At 40.6% G+C, this 22,507-nt stretch overlaps 1 protein-coding gene across 1 annotated transcript in view; it reads left to right on the forward strand.

The window, feature by feature from the left end:
- The window catches only part of mybpc3 (myosin binding protein C3), a 47,729-nt gene extending 29,596 nt beyond the window's left edge, over positions 1-18,133 (forward strand). Inside the window, exons 17-31 of the mRNA XM_088333178.1 lie at positions 1,102-1,208; positions 1,304-1,333; positions 2,563-2,702; positions 4,343-4,502; positions 4,613-4,717; positions 4,822-5,010; positions 6,812-6,946; positions 8,666-8,833; positions 8,919-9,007; positions 11,437-11,632; positions 12,206-12,345; positions 15,212-15,371; positions 15,484-15,620; positions 16,140-16,326; positions 17,948-18,133. Coding sequence (XP_088189304.1) covers positions 1,102-1,208; positions 1,304-1,333; positions 2,563-2,702; positions 4,343-4,502; positions 4,613-4,717; positions 4,822-5,010; positions 6,812-6,946; positions 8,666-8,833; positions 8,919-9,007; positions 11,437-11,632; positions 12,206-12,345; positions 15,212-15,371; positions 15,484-15,620; positions 16,140-16,326; positions 17,948-17,976 — 1,972 coding nt within the window. The 3' untranslated portion in view covers positions 17,977-18,133. The remainder of the gene's footprint in view (positions 1-1,101; positions 1,209-1,303; positions 1,334-2,562; positions 2,703-4,342; positions 4,503-4,612; positions 4,718-4,821; positions 5,011-6,811; positions 6,947-8,665; positions 8,834-8,918; positions 9,008-11,436; positions 11,633-12,205; positions 12,346-15,211; positions 15,372-15,483; positions 15,621-16,139; positions 16,327-17,947) is intronic.
- The last annotated feature ends 4,374 nt before the right edge of the window (positions 18,134-22,507 follow it).

Consider the following 22,507-nt stretch of genomic DNA (forward strand, 5'->3'; position numbering starts at 1 on the left):
ACCGAACGCCAGAGGCAATGCTTCAAGCACCGAATGTTAATACTTCGCATGCGTAGTGCGAGTAGTGCATACTAAAAATTAGTCACTCTAACATACCTGTGTCATAGGGATTGTATATCAAATTTAGTCTCATCACAGGTATGTCACCTTTTATCTTCTTGCGTGGCAGGTGCATACTGCTATCTCCCACTTGAAGGAATTGACATTTTTGCCATTCCTACTGCTTTTTAGCCTTGTGTCTCGAAGTGTTTTTTACCTTCCCAGCACGCTGCATAGGGTTTGTATACCTGCACAGGTGCGGCTTGCTTTCCACCTTGCCTTTGCCTCCCTTCAGGTTGGCGAGTGTAGCCTTTTGTTTTTCTACTGTCACGGTTGTTTTGATTTTGCACAGCATAGCTTTCTGTCAGCATCGGGGCTACCGTGTCAGGTTCCGGCCGTCACCGATTGTTGCTGCGGCCTATGCGGATGCTGTTTCGGGATTTCTTCCGGTTTGCCCGTTTGCAAGCTGGGTGTTTTTATTCAGCTGGCTTCCCGCTTGCTTCGGGGCTATCATGTCCTTGTCCGGGTAGCCAAGCCTTTTGGCGCTATGGCCGCTGCCAACGCTGTTTTTATATAATTTCTTGTCGTTTTATTGAAAATCTTTTGTTTATTTTCACCATACTCTCTCACAAACTGGAAAAAAAAACATATGTATTAATACCCACACCCAACCTATGCCCAACCTTTCAGATTTAAACAACAGGTCCATCATCCAACTGGCAAACACAATAGTCCAGGACATCACTCACCCTCTAACCAATACTTCATCCCGCTACCGTCACAGCGCACATACAGGACAATAAGATTTAGGAGGGCCCACCTCAGGAAAAGCCTAATCCCCTCTGCCCTAACCGTTTTAACAACAGTTCCCACTGACCCATCCAACCGGTATGCCCTCAATGCCCCACTGTCATTTATGTTTGTAATTCTGCAGTTTTTTATTTTTTATTTGTAATGTTGTGCAAATCCTGTTCTTTTCCTCCAGTACATGCAGTGGAAGTTAATTTCCCTAAGAGGACAAATAAATTAAATCTTATTTACGATACAATCTGACCTCTCTAGGATCCACAAACTGACTATTGACAACGTCAAACCTGAGGATGAAGCGGACTACACATTTGAACCTGATGGCTACGCTTTCAACTTGTCAGCCAAACTCAATTTCATGGGTAGGGCTGATGCTTTATTCGCGAATCCATCAAAACTCCACAAATGATTCACTTTCTCCAACTAATTTCTGAAAATACGCATTATCCTTTTCCAGAGGTGAAGATTGACTTTGTTCCACGTCAAGGTAATCATTGTGTATTTTGTAAATTGCTCGAGCTTGCACAAAGAGATATTTTTTTTCCTTTTTAAGGGACAGTGTGTATATTTTAGCACGTCTTGATGGTAAAAACGTCAAATAGGTTTCATAACCAATATTGATTGGAATATGAAATAATATAAAAATAGAAAAAAAATGGTGTGGTTTGGTCCGTTGAGTTTCCATAGTTTGTATTCCTCAGTGTGCTTTTTATCAGTAATTGTGTAGTATTTAATGTTATACTACACAATACAACTAAAGATAAAAAAAATACACACTGTCCCTTTAAGGAGCTCCATAAAATTTTGGAAGCAAATTGTCAAAAGCACTTTAGTGGGATGGTACACTACCCATTATTCCTGAAAAGGTTATTGTTGAAGGAAAAAACATTTCTATTGATTATTTGCAGTAAAAATGTCCCTGTTATAATTGATTTATAATTTTTTTCATTCCCTTAATCATCAATAATTAATAAAACAATTATTCGTTATAATTTGGTCTATATTTCTTTTGGATTCTCTTCCAAGTTAAAAAAGATGTAGTTTCATGCATAAGGGTACAATTTATTTACAAAGTACAGTATTTTGTCGCGCTTTGGGGGTGAACGAGGATCTTGGGCAACGACAGAAAATAATCAAGAAGTATTGTGTATAAGTGGTGTTCTGATTTACTGTTGGGCAGAGGCTGTGCGTCTTTCCATGATTCTTATCAAACCACCTGCACGATTCAGTCTCAAGAAAGGACTGGTGTGAAACTGTAATTTGGGGAATTTTCCACTAACTTTTCTTTAATTTCTATTATATACCATTACTGCCCCTCTTGTATCTAAATGATTGTCAGCCATTTTAAAACCGTAGAACCATTTTGCTATACTCACAAGCCCAAAATATTCAGTTCAATTTGTTTTTATTTTAAGAAAAATCTCAACGGAACTGCTTTACTTCAGTGGTTTCTATACCCGCGACGTCTTGCAGCCCAGAAGAGCCTGTCCTCTTGAACTATTTACGCCCTAAGAACAGAATGATTCTATAAAAATCCCCAACTCTTTAAAACAACTTGATGGTGCATCTCACAAGTGGCATTGTTTGACTTCCATTTAATGTCACCCCTCCCAATTTTCATGTTCTTCACATTACAGTAGTTTGCATTGTACTTTTCACAATCTAAACTACTTCTTTATTGCATTATGTGTATGTGTATTTATTTTGCCTCATAAGACCCTCCTAAGATACATCTGGACTGCAGAGGCCATACAGCTGAGTCAACCATCATAGTAGTGGCTGGAAATAAACTACGCCTAGATGTCCCGATCACTGGGGATCCGGCTCCCACTGTTGTTTGGACCAAAGGGGGGATGGTAATCGGCATCCATCATACTGTACACGAATCATCATTTAGTCCCAAATATGCTTTTAGAGTGTCATACAGTACCGCAATTACATCATCACTCCTTTTAGTCAAGACCAGTGCTGCATATCACCAAAAATCAAGCTAAATATAGAAAATTGCCTGTCAAAAGTTTCAAATCAAAAGAGAGTGGCACATTGTATGGATTTCATTACAATTTATTGATTCTATTCATTCTGAAAGTGTCAATAGCCCACTTGAGGTGGTACAGAAGCATAATGCATTAACACTAGAAGTACTAAATACAGCTACGGCAGGGTTCGATACATGGAATGTCAGGCAGCAGAGCAACAGTAGCTAGAACACCAGAGTCAGCAGTCGTTATCCAAAAGGCAGGAAAAAATTCTGCGATCCGGTAAATAAAGAAATGAAGGTGACAGTCCAAGAGTGTATTTGACGGTACACCAAATCAAGAAGGGTAGTCAAGGGTTCGGGACACGGGAATAACAAAATGCTGAGACAAGAGTGATTTGGATGAGACAAGAAAGACATTAAACTAGCACAGAGCCAAGGAGACAGAGTGTTGAAATAGCGAGGAGGGAGAGACGTGATTGGCGGGAGAGCGGGAAAATCAAAAGGACGGCTGTGGGGTCAAAATTAAAACGCAGAATTGAGTGACCGAATAAGATAAGGGCAAGAGAGAGAGAGAAAGATAGAGAAACAGAATTGTGACAGAAAAATATTTACATCCAGCAGCCAGTGGAGTGGCGTCATCATCAAAAAAAAAAAAAAATAATAGAAAAAGTGGGTAAAATATTTGCACAACACCGGCTGATTAATAATTTAGGCTTGAATAATAGCTGACCCCTAGATTTATTGTTTATATAAAGAATTAAGTTGATCTTTGTGTATTTCAAAAAGCTGTTTAACCAATTTGTATCAAGTACCATTTTTAAGTATATGCTTGTCATATATTTATTTCAAATAGTTTTGGAGGAAACTAACTGGGAAAAAATATAGCATTGTATGGGCCACTCTAAAATCTCCGACAACCCACAAATAGCCACTGGGCTGGACTTGAGTCATGTACTGTTCTCGGTATGTTAATGCTATTAGAGTCTTACTTTGCATTTTTTTCCCTTAGGCTAGTGTAAGCCCACTCCTAGTTTAAATCTATTTTTGCATTTAGAATATAATAGTATTTATTGTCATTGTCATTGCAACAAGATTAGACATCGCATTCCACGATTGATCTGATCTGCATTTTTTATATAGCGCTTTTCAAGTCAATGACTTCCCAAAGCGCTTTACAATGTGCTCCACATTTCCCAATAGCTGCTTTGCAGCCATGTAAGGCGCTAACCTGCTTATTGGGAGTATTAGGGGTTCAGTGTCCTACCTAAGGACACTTCGACATGTAACTTGGACGAGCCGGGATTTCGAACTGGGATCCCTTGATCCCAAGACGAGCGCTCTACCTCCTGAGCTACTCCCGCCCTAACACGTAATTAAGTCTGTTACAGGCCTGTTCGAACACTTTACTTATGCATCCCGAATCCTGGAGAATCCTACTGCATGATGACTGCACATCCATCCATCCATCCATTAAGAGACACAAAAATAAACTCAACTTGCGTTTCTAAAATCCAGGTGATCACCGAGGGAGACGGCAGAGTCCGTTTGGAAACCACCAAAGGCCATTGCATTTTTACTATAGAAGGGGCTGAGAGGCAAGATGAGGGGATTTATTCCGTAGTTGTTCGTAACCCTGCCGGGGAGGACACTGCAGACATCAATGTCAAAGTTGTTGGTAAGAACACGATTAAACCCCATTCAACGTCACTATTGTCGACAAAAGCATGCGACTTGTGGTAAAGGATGAGCTGATTATATATTGCTTCCTCCATTTGCTGTCAACAGACGTTCCAGATCCTCCCCAAACTCCTAAAATCCTCAGTGTGGGAGAAGACTCCTGTGTTGTCCAGTGGGATCCCCCTTTGTTTGATGGAGGACAGCCAATTATTGGTAGAGAAAACCAAATTTAATCAGCTGGAAAATATCCTGCTTATCTTTTTAAAAATACAAACTTAATAGATCCTGGGTCATAATAAATGCTTGATTTTATTCAGGTTACGTGTTGGAACGTAAGAAAAAGAAGAGCTATCGATGGATGAGACTAAACTTTGACCCGTACACTGAAACAACCTACGAGGCAAAGAGGATGATTGAAGGAGTGGAATATGAAATGCGAGTTTATGCTGTCAATGGCATTGGCATGTCGCGTCATAGTCCAGCCTCACAACCGTTCATGCCTGTTGGTGAGTCCAAAGATGATTTAATTTGAAATTTGTATAGTGAACAGTTGTCAAAGGCCAGAAACGGAGACAGGACCAAATAGCGTTTGTTTTTACTCAGTTTTATTGAGAAAAAGAGCAGTGCTTGCTTCCACCATCCGATGATCGTCGGACACGGGTAGCTAATGGCAGGAACGCGGAAGTGGCACTTGTCGAGCGACGATAGTCGTAGGCAGCGGGACAGCTGGTCGATAGCTGGGACGGGGGAGCAAGGGCGGTAACGAGTCCAGAAAAGAGGTCGGCAACAGGTATCAGGCAGGAAACAGGGCAAAACAGGTCGATGTCCGGGACGGAGGAGCAAGGCAGAAACAGGTTCAGAAACAGGTCGGCGACAGGTATCAGGCAGAAGAAAACAGGGCAGGAGAATGTCGGATAGTGCAGAGCTTGCCTAGCTGAAAGCATAGGTTCGCAGAGGGTCTGACAGCTTCCTCTTGGAAGCCAGAGTCAGGGAACCAATCAGCGCTCAGGGCTGTTGGTGCCAACGGGGCAGTCGCAGGAGCCCCGAATCAGCAATCATGACAATTAGATCTTTCGGTGCGATTTTCTGTTTTCCCCATTGTCTAACATGGTACCGACTAAAAATAGTGTGATGATGAGATAAAACTTAATACACTTTTACGTTAAAGTAAATAGTCTGAATTTATATAGCGCCTTTTCAAGTCACTGAATACCTCTCAAAGCGCTTTACAATGTTCACACGTACCCACCGAAAGCAGCGTCAGCCATGCAAGGCAAGCACCTGCTTATTGGGGGCATTAGGGATTCAGTGTCTTGCCCAGGGACACTTCGACATATAACATGGGGGGGAATCGAACCTGCGACCAATTGATCCCAAGGTGAGTGATTTACATCCTGAGCTACTGCCGCCCAAACATGTGGATAGAATTCAGCGCTCTATCTGGCGCAATCCACGTTTAATTCCTGTTGCATATAATGTTATACAATAGTGATCAGTGATGTATTGCTTCTGGTCAATCAATGCACAAATACGGTACTTCTTTATTGGTGTGCAACCCTAGCCCTTTCTATCAGGACCTGAACGGGGACAGGACCCACTTGCGTTACGTTTCTCCCAGTTTTATTGGGAAGAAAGGAAAGGATTGCACGCACGATCATGTCGCTCAGAACGCGGAAGTGGGGCTTCCGCGGCAAATGATGGCGGTGTCAGGAACTGAAAAAACGTGTCAGTAGCCGGGACAGGAGAGCAAAAAGCCTGGTCGGGATCACCAACGAGTCGAAAGCCAGGAGAGGAGAGTAGACATGGTCAAGATAAAAAAACTGGTCAAAGCAAACACAGGAGTAAGTCAGGGTCGAAAAGCTTGTCTAGAGTAAACTGAGGTTCGCAGACAGACTGACCACAGGTGACGGATAGACGATGGTTTAAATAGTGACAGGGAGCCAATCAGAGTCCGAGGCAGTTGGCGCCAAAGGAGCAGTTACAGGTGCATCACATCGGTAATCATGACACCTTTCTATAGTTTCAATTACATACGTCTTATAGTGCGGTGCGCCTTGCATATGCAAAAATATCACCAAAGAATATTTTACAGGTGTGTGCCTTAAAAACTGGTGCAACTTATAAAATATGATAATAGGGCAATAGTTAGGGAGTCATTTTCGAGGTTTGATCCCCAAGAGTCCTCCTGATAGTTTACGACTCATTAGATTAAACTCAAGTTTACTTCACTGTTCATTAATTCACTGTAATATTTTCAAAATAATATTTTAACCAGCACTTCAAGCCTGCCCCTTGTGTCTATTTCAGCGCCGACGAGCGAGCCCATCGGACTGTGCGTGGAAGACATCAGTGACACTTGCATCACACTCAAGTGGCGAGCGCCCGAAAGGATCGGCTCGGCTGAGCTGGAGGGCTACGGGGTTGAGTACTGCAAGGAGGGCAGTAAGTGCTCAGCCCAATCGGGAGTTCAAAATCATTTTTTAATACATTGGTAATTCATACCTGTCAACCACCAGGGCTCCATGGCCTCACAAACTGTCGTATTTTCCCTTACAAAATACAAAATAATCTTATACCATATTTTTTTTCCAAACGTGTTTATTTATGTATATATATATATATATATATATATATATATATATATATATATATATATATATATATATATATATATATATATATATATTGTTAATTAACATTTTGTTGTGAGATCCTGAGTTGCTTGACAAGAATGAGGTTTATTATAAAAAAAAGTTAATTAAGTAGCTTGGACTTTCACTGTAGAAGGAAAAAATACATGCAAATATATTTAAGTAGAATAATACATTTTCTTATTCAAATTATGAATTCATTTTCTGCATTAAATTATTGTTGGTAATGTTCTGATTAAAGGGATAACCACAAACCTGTCTTTTTTATTTTCTCCTTTTATACTTCCTTTTTTTCTTAACTTCTTTATACAACATAATAATTCGTAAAATAATGCATCAAAGCAAGTGAACCGTTGGAGAGCCGGCTCTCTTTAAAGAGTTTGCTCATTTAAACTACTAGAAGCAAAAAGAAGAGTGTGCTATAGTTTTTTTTCTGTGTGCATTCTTTTAAAGTTGCAGTAACTTTAAGAGTGCTGTCCAGAATAAAAATGTGTTACTCACTGCTGCCATCTCCTGGCTCAAAGCGTTTGTAAAAGTAAGATGAAAGCAGAGAGTGGAACAAAAATATAGGCACTTTAAACTCAGTTGGACATTGTTAACACATATTTAATACAGACAATATTTTACTTTAAATACGGCAGCACAGTAGTTAGCGCGTGTGTGGCACAGTTCTGAGGTCATGGGATCGAACCTTCCTGGGTGGAGTTTGCATGTTCTCGCCGTGCTTGCGTGGGTTTACTCCGGGAAGTCCGTTTTCCAAAAACATGCATGTCAGGTTAATAATACATAATACATTTTCTTATTCAAATTCTGAATTCATTTTCTGCATTAAATTATTGTTGGTAATATACCAATTTAAGGGATAACCACAAACCTGTCTTTTTTCATTTTCTCATTTTATACTTCCTTTTTTTCTTAACTTCTTTATCCAACATCATAATTCGTAATATAATGCATCAAAGCAAGTGAGCGGTTTGAGAGCCGGCTCTCTTTGATGAGTTGAGCCGAAAAAGACGGTTCTCTAAAAAGAAACGGACTTCCTTTCACTACATCAAACCGCTCACTTTGTTTGCAGCGAAAAAAAGATACAGGGATAGAGGCTTCCGCGGCGAACTCGTTTGACTTGATTGATTTGCCGTTTCGTGATAGTCGGTGTAGTCGGATGGTACCCATAATTGACAAATTTGCGTTTTTCCGTACAGATTTTCTCGTACGTCGTACACGTCTTAAAATGCATAATAAACGTACTTTGTACGGCAAAACCATACAGGTGGACAGGTATGTCCTTATCAGATGCCTGAGCGACCTCAACTTGCTCCTCTCAATGCGGGAACGCACTATTCCGTTTTTACTTATTTTATGTTGGGAAAATGTGCACGTTAAAAGAGCAATTCGTGCTACGAACACAATCCTGGAACCAATTAATCTTGTATAAAGAGGTACCACTGTACACCAAAATACAAGAACCACTTTGAGCATGCCATGCTCTATGATATCTTATCTGATACAGCAGATGAATGGCAACCAGCCATTCAGGGTCTGACCGAAAGGACTTCCTTGACAATCAGAGAGCTTACTACAGGGGACAAACTGCAGTTTCGTGTTCGGGCGTTCAACATGGCCGGTCCGAGTCCGGCCGCCACCCTGGCTCAGCCTGTGACCATCAGAGAAATCATGCGTGAGTGGGCTACTTCTTAAAGTATCAAGTTTGTGTTGAATTCAAGCAATGGGATCACTGTTTGTTATTTGTTGTTTTTATGCAGAACGGCCAAAAATTTGGCTTCCCCGAAATCTACGCCAAACCCTGATCAAAAGAGTTGGAGACACTGTCAACCTTGTAATTCCCTTTCAGGTAAAGTCAATTTTGGTTGTGTCATGCTAAAGCCCAATGCGCAGTGGCGGTCATCATTTTGCTTGTGGTGTCAGGCAGTGTTCCCTCTAAGCTGCGTGCGTACGCAATTGCGCACTGCTCGCACATTCTCAGCGCACAAGAAAATCTGGCCAGCGCACAAAAGCCAATAAGTCAAAGTTACAGTGCATGAAGGTAAAAATACACGGGTATCCCTGACGTTTTGTCCTAAATGCGGTATTTTGAAGTCGAGTCGAAGTAGAACGAAGTTGAGTAAAGTTAGTAGAGTTTGTTGAGAACCGGCTTCTTCGGCTCGGCTCACTAAAAGGAACCGGCTCTATCGGGTCCTAAACGGCTCTTCAAGTTGGTTTTGCTTCTTTAATCCCAACATGACCAAATATTATGTGAAATTATGCACAAAATGACTTAAAGGAATGGGGGAATAGAAAGCCAGAAAAAAAGAAAAGAAAGAAATGTAGGAAAAAAGTAAATAGAGAACAAAAAGAAAAAAGTAACAGCTTGGAAAAAATAAACACAATGAGATATGTTTTAAAGGAATTAAAAAAAAAGTAGAAAATAATATGGAAAAAAGACGAAAAAGTTTGTGTTGCATTCAAATAATTTCCAATTATATCAAGTGAATCTTGTTGCCAACATTGTACTTCCACTAAAAAATGTGATTAAGGACAGTTCTGTATCTTACAACCGACTAAATAAGCCCCCAAAAATGTTAATATTATGCGACAAAATATATCAGGAAATAAAAAGAAATGGATATCTTGTGAAAGAATTGTAAGAACAAACGACGTTTGTAGGCCGTACAACCTTTGCAATAGTACATGAGTCAATTCATTCAAAAGAGAAAAATAATTTTGCATTGCCGGAAACTCAGCAAAATGTAACTTGATGTAAAGTTTTGGACATGTTTGATAATTAATTATCTTGCCACACTTGGGATTATGGTTGCTCACTGTTGTTTCAAGCGTTGCTCACCTACTTTGTGTGAACGCTCAGACCCGTGGAAAATTAGAGGGAACATTGGTGTCAGGGGTGCGCAGGCACTTTATGGAAGTGAACAGCCCGAATGGCATTGAGTATCAAGCATGTTTGATAATTTTGGCGCTCGTTTGCCAAATGCCTCAAGTGTACAACAATATCCTTAGAAAACATAACAGGAGCAAAACGGGATGTTCAACAGTACATAATTCCATATTTACTACGTAAATGATATGTCAACTTTTTCACCCACAAAGTTCTCAATTTCGATATCCAAACTGAGTTTCTGGCTGGTTAAAAAAAAAATTCCTTTAGTGATTTAGGATCATTCAACACTGTTCAGGAATGTTGCTTGACCTTGAGGGTTGAAAACCTGTTAATAACTTTTTGGTGTTGCATTTGTTCAAGCACATCTTTTTCAATTTCAGTCACTGCCAGGTGTTGGAGTCTGTTGCATTCACTTGTCATCTTTCCTTGAGGATTAAAGGACAATCCAGTCAAATAAATTAGTGCCTTGTTTTGTATTTAGAGCACATCCATCAAGCTGCTGTTTTCCAATGCCATCCGCTCACTTGAGAAATTTAGTGAATAAGCGTCAAAATCAATATTCGACGCCATTGGTACCATGCCGCTTTGACCAAAATGTGAAATGAAATGAAATGATATGCATTTATATAGCGCTTTTCAAGTCAAGACTTCCCAAAGCGCTTTACAGTGTGCTTCACATTTCCCAATAGCGGCCGTGCAGCCATGTAAGGCGCTAACCTGCTTATTGGGGGCATTAGGGGTTCAGTGTCTTACCCAAGGACACTTCGACATGTAACACGGAGGAGCCGGGATTCGAACTGCGATCTCTTGATCCCAAGACGAGCGCTCTACCTCCTGAGCCATGTGCTTTAATGCCTGGCTCCAGAGGTAAAATGGTGGTGCCAGGGACGGCGGGACTTTACCGTGACAACCAGCAATGAAAACATCACAAGAAAGACGCCTTCTCTAGTCTGTGTTGGAATCTGGCACTATTCTCCACAGTATGGTTGCCCTAGCACTGACATCTAGAATTATGGGGCTGACATTTTATGCGATGCAGCCTTACTTCGAGTTTACTTTCTCCACAGTTGTATATATGTCCCGGTCTTCATAATCACTACCTGACTCTCGTAGAGTTTATTCGAACGGTCACATGATCCGAAAACTTGTGACGTAAACAGTTTGGGGTAGAGCTGAAAACTGCGCAGCTAAAAATTGCTTTAGGTGTGTGGGTTAAAGTGCCATTGGTGTCCCTCAGCCAACAGTGTCAATGCCAAATTGGCCACACGCTTGGCCCCTTTGTGTGTTTAGAATCGGCTGGTTATCTAAAGTATATCAAGAACATTTACAGCAGTACATGGAGGAAGGGGTGTGACAGCTATGTTTTCCTTTTTGTTCTAATTACGCAGGGTAAACCTAAGCCCAAAGTGACCTGGAGTAAAGATGGGCAGCCGCTTGACTCCTCGCTGGTCAGTGTGAGAAACAGTGACACAGACACAATCCTTTTCATTCGCAAGTCGGACAGAAACCACTCAGGGCAGTATGACCTCCGAGTGCAGATCGAGAATATGGAGGATGAAGCTAAAGTCGTGCTGCAGATCGTTGGTGAGCAGTAGCGACCAGACACAAGCCCTGTTATAGATTTGTCTTAAAACTGTTTGAAATTCTTGTGAAAATGTGTTCCAAAGTGACCCTGTGAACAGCAATATGAGTGAAGAAGAAACCTTTTTGTTTATTGCAAGTAGTCTATAATTAAATGCTCTACTGTACACTGAAACCAAGGAGCAAACCATCTTACAAACTCAATAACTTATTTATCTTTACAAATAAAAGAACTGCATACTGTAAACATTTACTTATTTGACAACAATAACTATTATCATCAGAACTGTTTAGCCTACTATATAAATAAAAAAAGTAATATTATTAATGGACATATAAACAATAACACACACACACACACACATACATATATATATAAAGAAAAAAACGATTTTAAAAGTTATTTGATGCAAGGAATTAATACTCAGAATCAGCTTATGCTGTTTACTTTAGCTTCGGACGCTTTGATGTCAGAAATTGATCAATATGGAATCAATACAATCAACCATAAAATGTAGCGCAAGAGCGAACGGTTTAATCATATTTATTAGATAAGTATTGCTATTTTAATCATAGATGTCCCGGGACCACCCGAAGCTTTGAAGATCCAAGATGTCTGGGGCTTCAATGTCGCCCTGGACTGGAAACCACCAAGAGAAGATGGGAACTGTGAAATCACTGGTTATTGTATTCAGAAGGCTGACAAAAAGACCATGGTGAGTACTGCATGCCGTCAAGTTATATTTCTGAATCATTAGATACTACAAGAACTAAACTTTAGATCTTGTAGTATCTAGTTTAGTGTTTTTCAACCGGTGTGCCATGAGACTTTGTCTAGTATGCCACAGGAATTGGCTAATCTTATCATTAAAAAAAAAAACAACACCCAAGCTTAATATCTTTCTTCCAGTGTTCAGCTGAGAAATTGTAACATTCTTCCATTAGTTTGTGGCAGAAAAATGTGAAAAACAGGTTGAAAGTACAGTAATCCCTCACTATATCACAGCTAACTTTTTGCGGTTTCATTACTTGGCGGATTTTCATTGTTCATAGTGCACAGCAAATGCTGTCACAGGGCAGGTTTGGGCCGGCTTTTTGTGCGTATGTTGGGTGCGCGACTGATTGGTTGGTGTATGCTGTCAGTCAAATAGATGGGCTTTGCGTCTTTACATCAAAAATAATTTCATTAGTTAAATCAGACTCTAAGGAAAGTTAGCTCAATGAAATACTGATCACCACCTGGTGCTCCAAGGATGATGATTGGGTCAGTGAAGAGACCAAGACGGTGTTGGGAGATAAAGCAAAGGTGGGGCTGCAGGTCCCGCCAACTGCTGTGGCCTGTATCTCAACAATGTCAGATCCATTACCGATGAAATGGTTGACTTAGGGCTACAACTTGCACAAAACTGTTACATTTGTGACGGTTGTATCTTAATAATCATGCAGACCTGGCTAAACCTGATGACCTCTGATACTAGCATGGAGCTAACCGGCTGCGCTCTACATCGCTTTCTTACACTGAAAGAAGAAGCCCTCCGATTATGTTCACGTGATGCCTGGTAAACTCACCTGTGTGTCAGCTCTGTCAGAAAAGAGGCTCAAGGGCTTGGGACACGACAGGTATCGGTTGCATTATGACCAGGTCCTGCAGGCAATAGCAGACACAATCTGCACTGGCATCACCACCTGCAAGCAGAATCATGCAACCAGGAGCATGATTTCCTTTGTGCGAGCAGGGGAGAAACGTCAACCCTCCAAGAAGACTGGTGCTCACAATAGCAAGAGACTTGCAACTCCTGCTGGACATAGGGAAGCAATTGCAATTCCCAAACATCATCGCAGCTGCAACACTCTGGCCAGACATGGTGCTGATGTTTGGAGCCAGCAAGCAGGTGGCGCTCCTTAAGAAGACGTCCCCTGAGAGAACCAGATGAATGATGCTCAAGAGAGGAAGAGGGAAAAGTGTGGCGATTTCTTGGCTGAATGCCGGAGGAATGGATGGAGGGGCCACTGCGGACCTATTGAGGTCTTTTACACCGTGTCCTGGGGATCCTAGGATTTATGGACTGCACAGGCAAAGACCATTAATGAAATCCTGGGAGCATTGAAAAGGCTTCATGCTGGATCTGGTTAAGGAGATGGAGTCGTGGCGTAGTGCACTACCTGGACACAAGTCAGGGAACTGGGGTCACCTGGGTGTGGGTATCTGACAAAGACCCAAAACACCCGATGACCCTGGGAGAGTCACTGATGATGTGTGCAGGTTGCACAATAAGGTGTATTGTGTACCAAAAATAATAACTACTTTGCGGGTTTTTGTTTTTTATTGCGGAACTTTTTTGAAAACGCATTGCCCGCAAAAAAATGGTGATTACTGGGTCATAAAATCCTAAATTACTGCAAAGTTATTTTCCAAAATGAATAACCTGTATTACTTCCTGAGCCACCACAACTACAAATGATTAAGAAAAAAATACTTTTGCATTTGCCATTTCAGGCAGCATGATCATCCATCCATCCATTATCTGCAACGCTTATCCTCAGTAGGGTCATGGGGGTGCTGGAGCCCATCCCAGCCATCCTCGGGCATTGGGCAGGGGACACCCTGAACTGGTTGCCAGCCAATCGCAGGACCAGGGTTTGGTAGGGTTACTTTAGCTGGATTACTTTCAATTACTTTTGGATTACTCCAATACCAAATATGCTAATAAAAGACAAAATAAACTAAATATGAATAAAATTACTAAATTTTGTGCAGGCTTTGGGAGTAACAGAATACATGGAACGGCAAAAAAGATGTTGGCAAGCTGTTTGGATTTATTTTCATTTTGTTTCTGTCGCATTTTATGTTAGTTTTGCCGGAGATCAAAAAGATCAAAGCCAGGAGAGAAAGCTTACCACGTGTTGTGAGTCATAATTTTATTCATGTTTAGTTTCTTTTGTCTTTTATTAGCATATTTGTTATTGGAGTAATCCAAAAGTAATTGAAAGTAATCCAGGTAAAGTAACCCTACCCAACCCTGCGCAGGACACACAGAGACAGACAACTTACTCCATCATTCACACCTAGACAGTTTGGACCAACCAATTGACCTGATATGCATGTTTTTGGAACGTGGGGGGAAACCAGAGCACCCGGAGGAAACCAACGCAAGCCCCGGGAGAACATGCAAACTCCGCACAAGAAGACTGGTAGCTGGATTTTAAACCATGATCTCAGAATTGTGCCGTGGACATGCTAACCACTCAGCTGCCGTACTGCCTGACAGAATCATTCAAGCTTAAAAAAACACATTAATTCGAATTTAAAACATTTTCGACGGATTCTTTTAATGAAAATAAGGGTGCCTTGGCTCCAAAAAGGTTGGAAAACACTGCTCTAGTTCTTTATCTGGATGACAAAGCAGTTGCCTCAATAGGCAAGACGTGTTCTAACTATCAGACTGTCAAGGCGTTCAAGGAAGTCTGAAATAAAAGGATCGATGCTTTTCCCTGATGATTTTTTCATTCAGATTGTTTTTTTCCCATTCACCAATGTTTTTTATCTCCCCCCACCCATAAAAACTTGTCCTTTTTTTGAAGGAGTGGTTCACAGTCTTTGGCCAGTACCGTAGAACAAACTGTGTTGTGTCTGACCTCATCATGGGCAATGAATATGTCTTTCGAGTGTATGCCATCAACCTGGTGGGTCACAGCCCAGAAGCCTGCATCACCAAAGACGGTGTCTACATCCAGAAAAGTGGTAAGTAGCACTGGAAAGATGCAAGAAGGTCGCTGTGGTTTTTCGCCTTGTAGTCATGGCGTATATCGATAAAATCTACAGGACTGTTGATGTAAATATAATTGTTTTACAGGGATAGAATGGAAGCCTGCCAATTTCAAAGAGCTGGACTTTTCACAGGCTCCCAAATTCACACATCCATTGATCAATCGTTCAGTCATAGCAGGATACAACGCCACACTCAGCTGCTCTGTTAGCGGTATCCCCAAGGTCAGTCTCTTCGTTGTAAGAATTTGTTCCTCAACACTACAATCTAAATTGTTGTTACTTTGTGTAACAATCAATATGAAACATAATATACAGCTTTTGAAAACCTCTGCCCACAACCAACTTTCAGGTAAAATGGACCTTTGCTTTAGACCAAATTCTAGCTTAGTCACTTGACTCATTTTTGGGACTGCTCGACTTGAAAAGATCTCAAAAAGAAAAGTGCCAGTACAGTGTTCTCTTGTATCGTGGTTTTGCGACCTTCGGATTTTCATTGTGTGCATATCAGCTAAACAGTCGCCCCTCCCCTTTTCTACCAGTGTCTGCCTGTTAATAACGTTGTGGTCTGGGCTGTACATGTCAGGACCAGGACAGGAAGCAGCACCCACCGCCTATAGTATTTCGTGAAAGAGGCTAATGAATTCAGCGCATATTTCCAAACATATTTAATTCTATTTAACACAATAATGTTTTCTATTATCTTTTTTTCTGTGTGTCTTCTGACATTAATGTTGCTATTAGCCCAAAGTAACCTGGTACAAAAACAAGATGGACATCACAAATGAAGCCAAGTACAGGATGCTCAGCAAGCATGGGGTTCTGACCTTGGAGATCCGAAAGCCGTGTCCTTTCGATGGAGGCGTGTACATGTGCAAAGCAGTCAATGACAGCGGGGAAGATGTCGTGGAGTGTAAACTGGAAGTTCGCCGTAAGTAGACAGATGCTAACCTTTTGATCCAGGTTATTGTTGCTTTTTTTATTTGTTATTTTTATTTATTTATTTTTTGTGGGGTTACAGTGTCTTGCAAAAGTATCCAATGTGAAAATGGTCTCTTGGTTGCTTCTCTGATTAGTTTTCTCCTTGTTTGGGCTGGAACTTTGGAGCGATGGCCAGGGGTTGGCAGGTTTGCAGTGGTTTTATGGTCTTTCCATTTCAATATTATTCCTCGCACAGTGCTCTGGGAGATGTGTAAATATTGTGAAATCTTCTTACTGCGGTGAACCTTTCCGAGACATTATCCCAAACCTAACTGGTATGTTTTTAGTGTCTGCTTTCACAGACCTCTAAGTCCATCACAGAGCAAGTGCATTTAAACTGTGTCTTAATGGTTCATCATTTAGGTCGTCATTGGATCATCAGAAGTCATCATGAAACTTCTGGCGTCAGTTGGCTGAGCTGTGTCTCAGACGCTGTTGATTCTTAGAGAACATTTTCTGATTTTTTTAGCTTTCAGTTTGAAGCCTAAAATGTGGCACAATGGCAAAAAAATCTGGGGGTGCCAACACTGTATGTTTCAATGATTGCTAAGTACGGTAGTTGGAGCAAACACCTTAAAGAGAAAAAAAATAAGGCAACAGAAAAGACACCTACAACTGCTAACATTTGATTTGGGTATAAATTTAATTCTAGCTCAGTGTTCTCAAACTTGAGGTCCGGGGGCCAAATCCAGCCACTAGGAAGATAGTTTGAGGCCCCCGCACTCATTTGAAAGTCTAACGTAAGTGAAGCCCGCGTCAATTTCTGATTCATTCGTTACTGTTTGATTGATTTATCTTCATAGAAATAGGAATACAATTTGTCATTGGAACAAGTATAAAGCACAATTAAAATAAAAACTGTCATCCTAAAGTGTAAAATATTGTTACAAAACACAATAACCTCAGAACATAACATTTATCGCTGTTGTTAGGTTCCAAAATGAATCCTTAATGGGCGAAATCACCCAAATGGAAAGCTTTTTTTTTTTTTTACAGTTAGTGTTAAACAGTTAACCCCTCTACAATCCATTGAAATCAAAGAACATAAAACGTTTTTACCTGCCCAAACTTTCATTTAACAAATGAAATTAATGAGTAAAATTATGACTCACAACACGTGGTAAGCTTTCTCTCCTGGCTTTGATCTCTTTAATCTCCGACAAAACTAACAAAATGCAACAGAAACAAAATAAAAATAAATCCAAACAGCTTGCCAACATCATTTTTGCTGTTCCATGTATTCCGTTACTCCCCAAGCCTGCACAAAATTTTGTGATTTTATTCATATTTAGTTTCTTTTGTCTTTTATTAGCATATTTGGTATTAGAGTAATTGAAAGTAATCCAGTTAAAGTAACCCTACCCAACCCTGCGTGTACTGAACAATTGTATTATGTCTCTCAACAGTTGCTCAGTTTTGTTTCACAACTTTTATTAACTAAACCCCCTCCCCCAGTACCCAGTGTGTTAATGTCTCTGTCCTCAATTTGGAATTATTTTATCACATTACCGCCTCTGTGACGTCAGTTGTTGAGTGTCGAACCATGAGTAATTTGTTTATCTTTCTTGCAGCTCAAATTGCAAAAGAAGAAAAGAAGTAATCCAGGAGTTTGCTCAGATTCTCTCGAGTGTTCACCTCTGAGAAATTGGTCACACCATCAGTTTTCACTGCACATCTGGTGACATATCATGTACTCAAGAGATGCACTGTACATGTATCATTATATCCTATTACAAATAAATTGCATTTTTGCCTTTCTTTCGACCCGCACTGTGTTTCAGTGATCTGCAGGAAGCACCACACACAATCACTTTAGGGATATCACACAAAACCAAGATAAGGTTTTAAGACTGGATATGTTTATTATTTTGGCTGAATTTAGCCTCAAGTCGGTTGCATGAAAGGGGGGTAAATTTAGCCTAAACCAGCCTAACAACCAGGCTACAAACGAACTGCTGTTATGATGCACGATTCTCTAAAAAGAAAAAAAAAATCATTGAACAATTGTTATAACTTAGGCCAGTCTAAGTTTTGGGTCGTTCAGTCGGACCCCTTAACCACTAGGGGTTATAGGGGCACCATAATTACTACTTTGTAAATATTTATGCCTATATATCCCGACAGTCTTGCGCGTGTGCGGCACAGTTCTAAGGTCTTGGGAACCTCCTGTGTGGGTTCAAATCCAGCTAACGGACTTACTGTGCGGAGTTTGTATGTTCTCCCAGTGCTTGCGTGGGTTTCCTCCGGGCACTCCGGTTTCCTCCCACATTCCAAAGACATGCATTTCAGGTGAATTAGCCGGTCCAAATTGTCCCTTGGTGTGAATTAGCGAGCGAGTTGTCTATCCATGTGTGCCCTGCGATTGGCTGGCAACCAGTTCAGGGTGTCCCCTGCCCACTGCCCGATGATTGCTGAGAAGGGCTCCAGCACCCCCGCGACCCTACTGAGGATAAGCGGTGCAGCTGATGAGATCCTGACAGTCTTTGATCTTGTTTTTCTCTTTAAAAGCTTTATTTCATGTTTTCCTTGGATTGCCATGTCTAATCTCGTTGCATACAAAGTTATTTAACTACAAAAAATACTATTCGTTTCAAAAAGATTATCCCAGAGGTACTGTACGTTTTGCACTACTATTGTCAATTGTGTGAAAAAATTGGGTTGAATAGCACATCTATGGACTTTCTAATTATGTTGTATTACTTTAACTATCCTGCATTAAAATTGTACATATAGGCTATACTGCCATTTCATTAAACTCTTGATTGTATTTTTTACCACAGTTATTTTACAGTCATTTACGTAGTACATCGATGGCTGTCGGGCAATTTCTATTGTCAATTACCATCAGAGCTTTGTCGAAGATACTGTTACTGAGATCCTATAAAGTGACCAAAAATACTTGCAAACATATACTAAAGGGTAATATATCATATATAGGTTCAACTCCCAGTCATCTGTTTCTTAGTCAAAGAGAGAAAAGTTTGTTCTTTAACGATCATGGAATAAAAACATTAAACAGATAAGAATTAGAATTGTCATTGATATCAACAAAGTGACCATTGTTTAAAAAGGAGATAAGATGTGGCAGGATAAACAAGCGAAGAAAGCTTTTAAAGAAAAAAATAAAAGAAAAAAACTATATTTTCTAAAGTGGGTCTTTGTTGCATTGGCCGCATAGCAATCCAAAATGCTACCACTGGACCACTGAAAGCAGGAACAAATCGAACATAGTCCCGTTAGATTGAATGGTAGCCAAATACAGCTATTGGATGGACGCTTTGGAGACATCCAGTGGACATATTTAAAACTGCAGGTAATTGTTTTACGCTAGAAATAGATCGCAAGATATGTTTTCAGTTTTGTGCACTCCTTTAGGGTGGTGGTGGCCCTGGGGAAGAAGCAGTCTCTGAGCCCGTTTGGCCTTGTTTCAATGGACCTGTAGCGCATACCAGAGGGTCAAAGAGGTAGGTAGGAAAAGTCCTTTGAAATGTCATTGGCTCTCCTGCCAACAATGTCCTCTAGACTGGGCAGAGAGCAGCCGATGATGTTCTGGGCTGTGTTGATGACCCTGTAGGTATTTTCTATCCTCTGCCATGCTCCTTTGTCACGTGCTAGACTCAACACTGGCTAATTGTCATATACAGTGCAACCTCGGTTTTCGAACGCCTATCAGTTCGAACAAATCGGAGTCCGACCAAAAATTGCGAGAAATTCTTGCTTCGCTGTTCGGTCAAAAAATCGGAGTTCGAACGCCGGTAATGCGTGAGCGCGTACGCAAGGGTGCGATGCTGAGCGGCGTGCGGGCGTAGATCGCTCTTTTCATGACCAACTGTTATTGCGTGCGGACGTGCTTCGTTTTGCTTTCGCTTTTAATATAGGTGTACAAAGTGTTTTAGCCCCTAATTATGCCTCTGAGGAAAGTCAGTGTAAGCAGCAAAGTTGCTACAGGTGAAAAAAGAAAAGTAGTGCGTACAACTATTGCATTTAAGAAAGAAATAATAGCAAAATATGAAGGAGTTGTGCAAGTGTCTGATCTTGCTCAGGAATACCCCACTGTCCACCTGCGCCTTCTGCTGACCACCACAAATGTAAGAAATCCTATATATAATTCTTTTCTTCATCCTTTTTTTTATTTTTACACTTTCATGTTAGCGTAATCTTTCGTACGGAAGATTACGATAACGCGGACGTACGATTAGCCTGGGTTAGCTTCATGTTTACGTTAACGTTCAAGGTAAACATTCAGGGTGTTGGAACGGAGCCCAACTTTCAGGCTGTTGGAACAGAGCCCCCTTTCCAATGAACCGCTCACCACTTGTGGAGACCCAGGTGCTAAATGACTTGTAAACGACCTGATTTTTTAATTTTTACACATTCATGTTAGCGTAATCTTTTTACGATTAGCCGGGGTTAGCTTTATGTTTACGTTAAACATTCAAGTTAAACATTCAGGGTGTTGGAACGGATTAAAACGATTTACATTATTTTTAATGGGAAAAAGGATTTCGGTGATAGAACAAATCGGTTTTCGAACAGGTTTCTGGAACGGATTATGGTCGAGAACCGAGGTTCCACTGTATTAGGAAGGAGAATCGGAATTACAAAGAAAAATATGTGTGACGCACGTGTAAAATGCGTACAGCAGTGAGACACATGCGCGTGTGTGTGTGTCTAAAATAGCTGACTTTTCACCCACAGAACACAAGTGTGTCTGAGAGAGACACGTAAACACACGGCGGCTTGTTTTAAACAGAGTGGGCTTGTGCTGCCCTAATTATTCTTACATTTTTCGTTCTGAACTATATCCTGCTTCTGAACTCCATGCCACATAACATGGCCAATGGTAGCAAGTTAGCAACAGTGCTTCTTTATTGGGAATTCCAGGTTAGGCCTCACTGATGCTGTTGAGTCAAGTTTAAACACGATTTTCACGAGTTCTGCCAGACAGCGGCTGTTAACATTAACAGCCTAAGTTGAACTGATGGTTTTCAAAGTACACAAATAAGAAATAGGTTCATTAAAAGCTGTGATTAAGTCAAATAGAGACTTCCTTGTTGCAAATGATAGGTAGTATTTCATTTACTAAACTACCCCCTCCACCAGTGTTCCCTCTAAGGTGCGCGCATGCGCAATTGCGCACTGCTCGCACATTCTCAGTGCACAAGAAAATCTAACCAGCGCACAAAAATGAGGGCTCAAAATTACTAATTAAGAAGCGACTTACCAATAAGTCAAAGTTACAGTGCATGAAGGTAAAAATACACAGGTTCCCCTGACGTTGTGTCCTAAATGCGGTATTTTGAAGTCGAGTCGAAGTAGAAGGAAGTTGAGTAAAGTTAGTAGAGTTTGTCAAGAACCGGCTTCTTCGGCTCGGCTCACTGAAAGGAACCGGCTCTTTCGGGTCCTAAATGGCTCTTCAGGTTGTTTTTGCTTCTTTAATCCCAACATGACCAAATATTATGTAAAATTATGCACAAAATGACGAGGAAGGGGGGAATAGAATAAAAAAGAAAAAAAATACCAAAATGAAAAAGTAGTGAAAAGCTAAGAAAAAAAGAAACTAAAGGAAGAGAAAGAATAATAATAATAATAATAATAATTTCCTTGTATTGTCATTCTGTGTAACAATGTACACAGAACGAAATGTCGATTGCACCTGACCCGTTGTAGCGAGCCGATGCAGCCGCAGCCAACAGAGGGCGCCGCCGACCACTTTTTAAGTCTTAGGAATGACTCGGCCGGGGCGCGAACCACCGACCTCCCAGTCTCAAAGCGGGCGCCTTACCATCTAGGCTACTGAGCTGGTAAGAAGGAAAAATTTAGAAAAAAAGCCAGAAAAAAAGAAATGAAACAAATGTAAGAAAAAAGTAAATAGAGAACAAAAAGAAAAAAGTAACAGCTCGGAAAAAATAAACACAATGAGATTTTTTTTTTAAAGGAATTTTAAAAAAAGTAGAAAAAAAAACACGGAAAAAAGAAGAAAGTTTTTTGTTGCATTCAAATAATTTCCAATGATATCAAGTGAATCTTATTGCCAACATTGTACTTCCACTAAAAAATGTGATTAAGTACAGTTGTGTATCGTGCAACCAACTAAACGAGCCCCCAAAAATGTTAATATTATGCGACAA

The sequence above is a fragment of the Urocampus carinirostris genome, chromosome 4 (genome assembly GCF_059441175.1).
Source record: "Urocampus carinirostris isolate Australia breed hairy pipefish chromosome 4, RoL_Ucar_1.0, whole genome shotgun sequence".
Lineage (NCBI taxonomy): Eukaryota > Metazoa > Chordata > Actinopteri > Syngnathiformes > Syngnathidae > Urocampus > Urocampus carinirostris.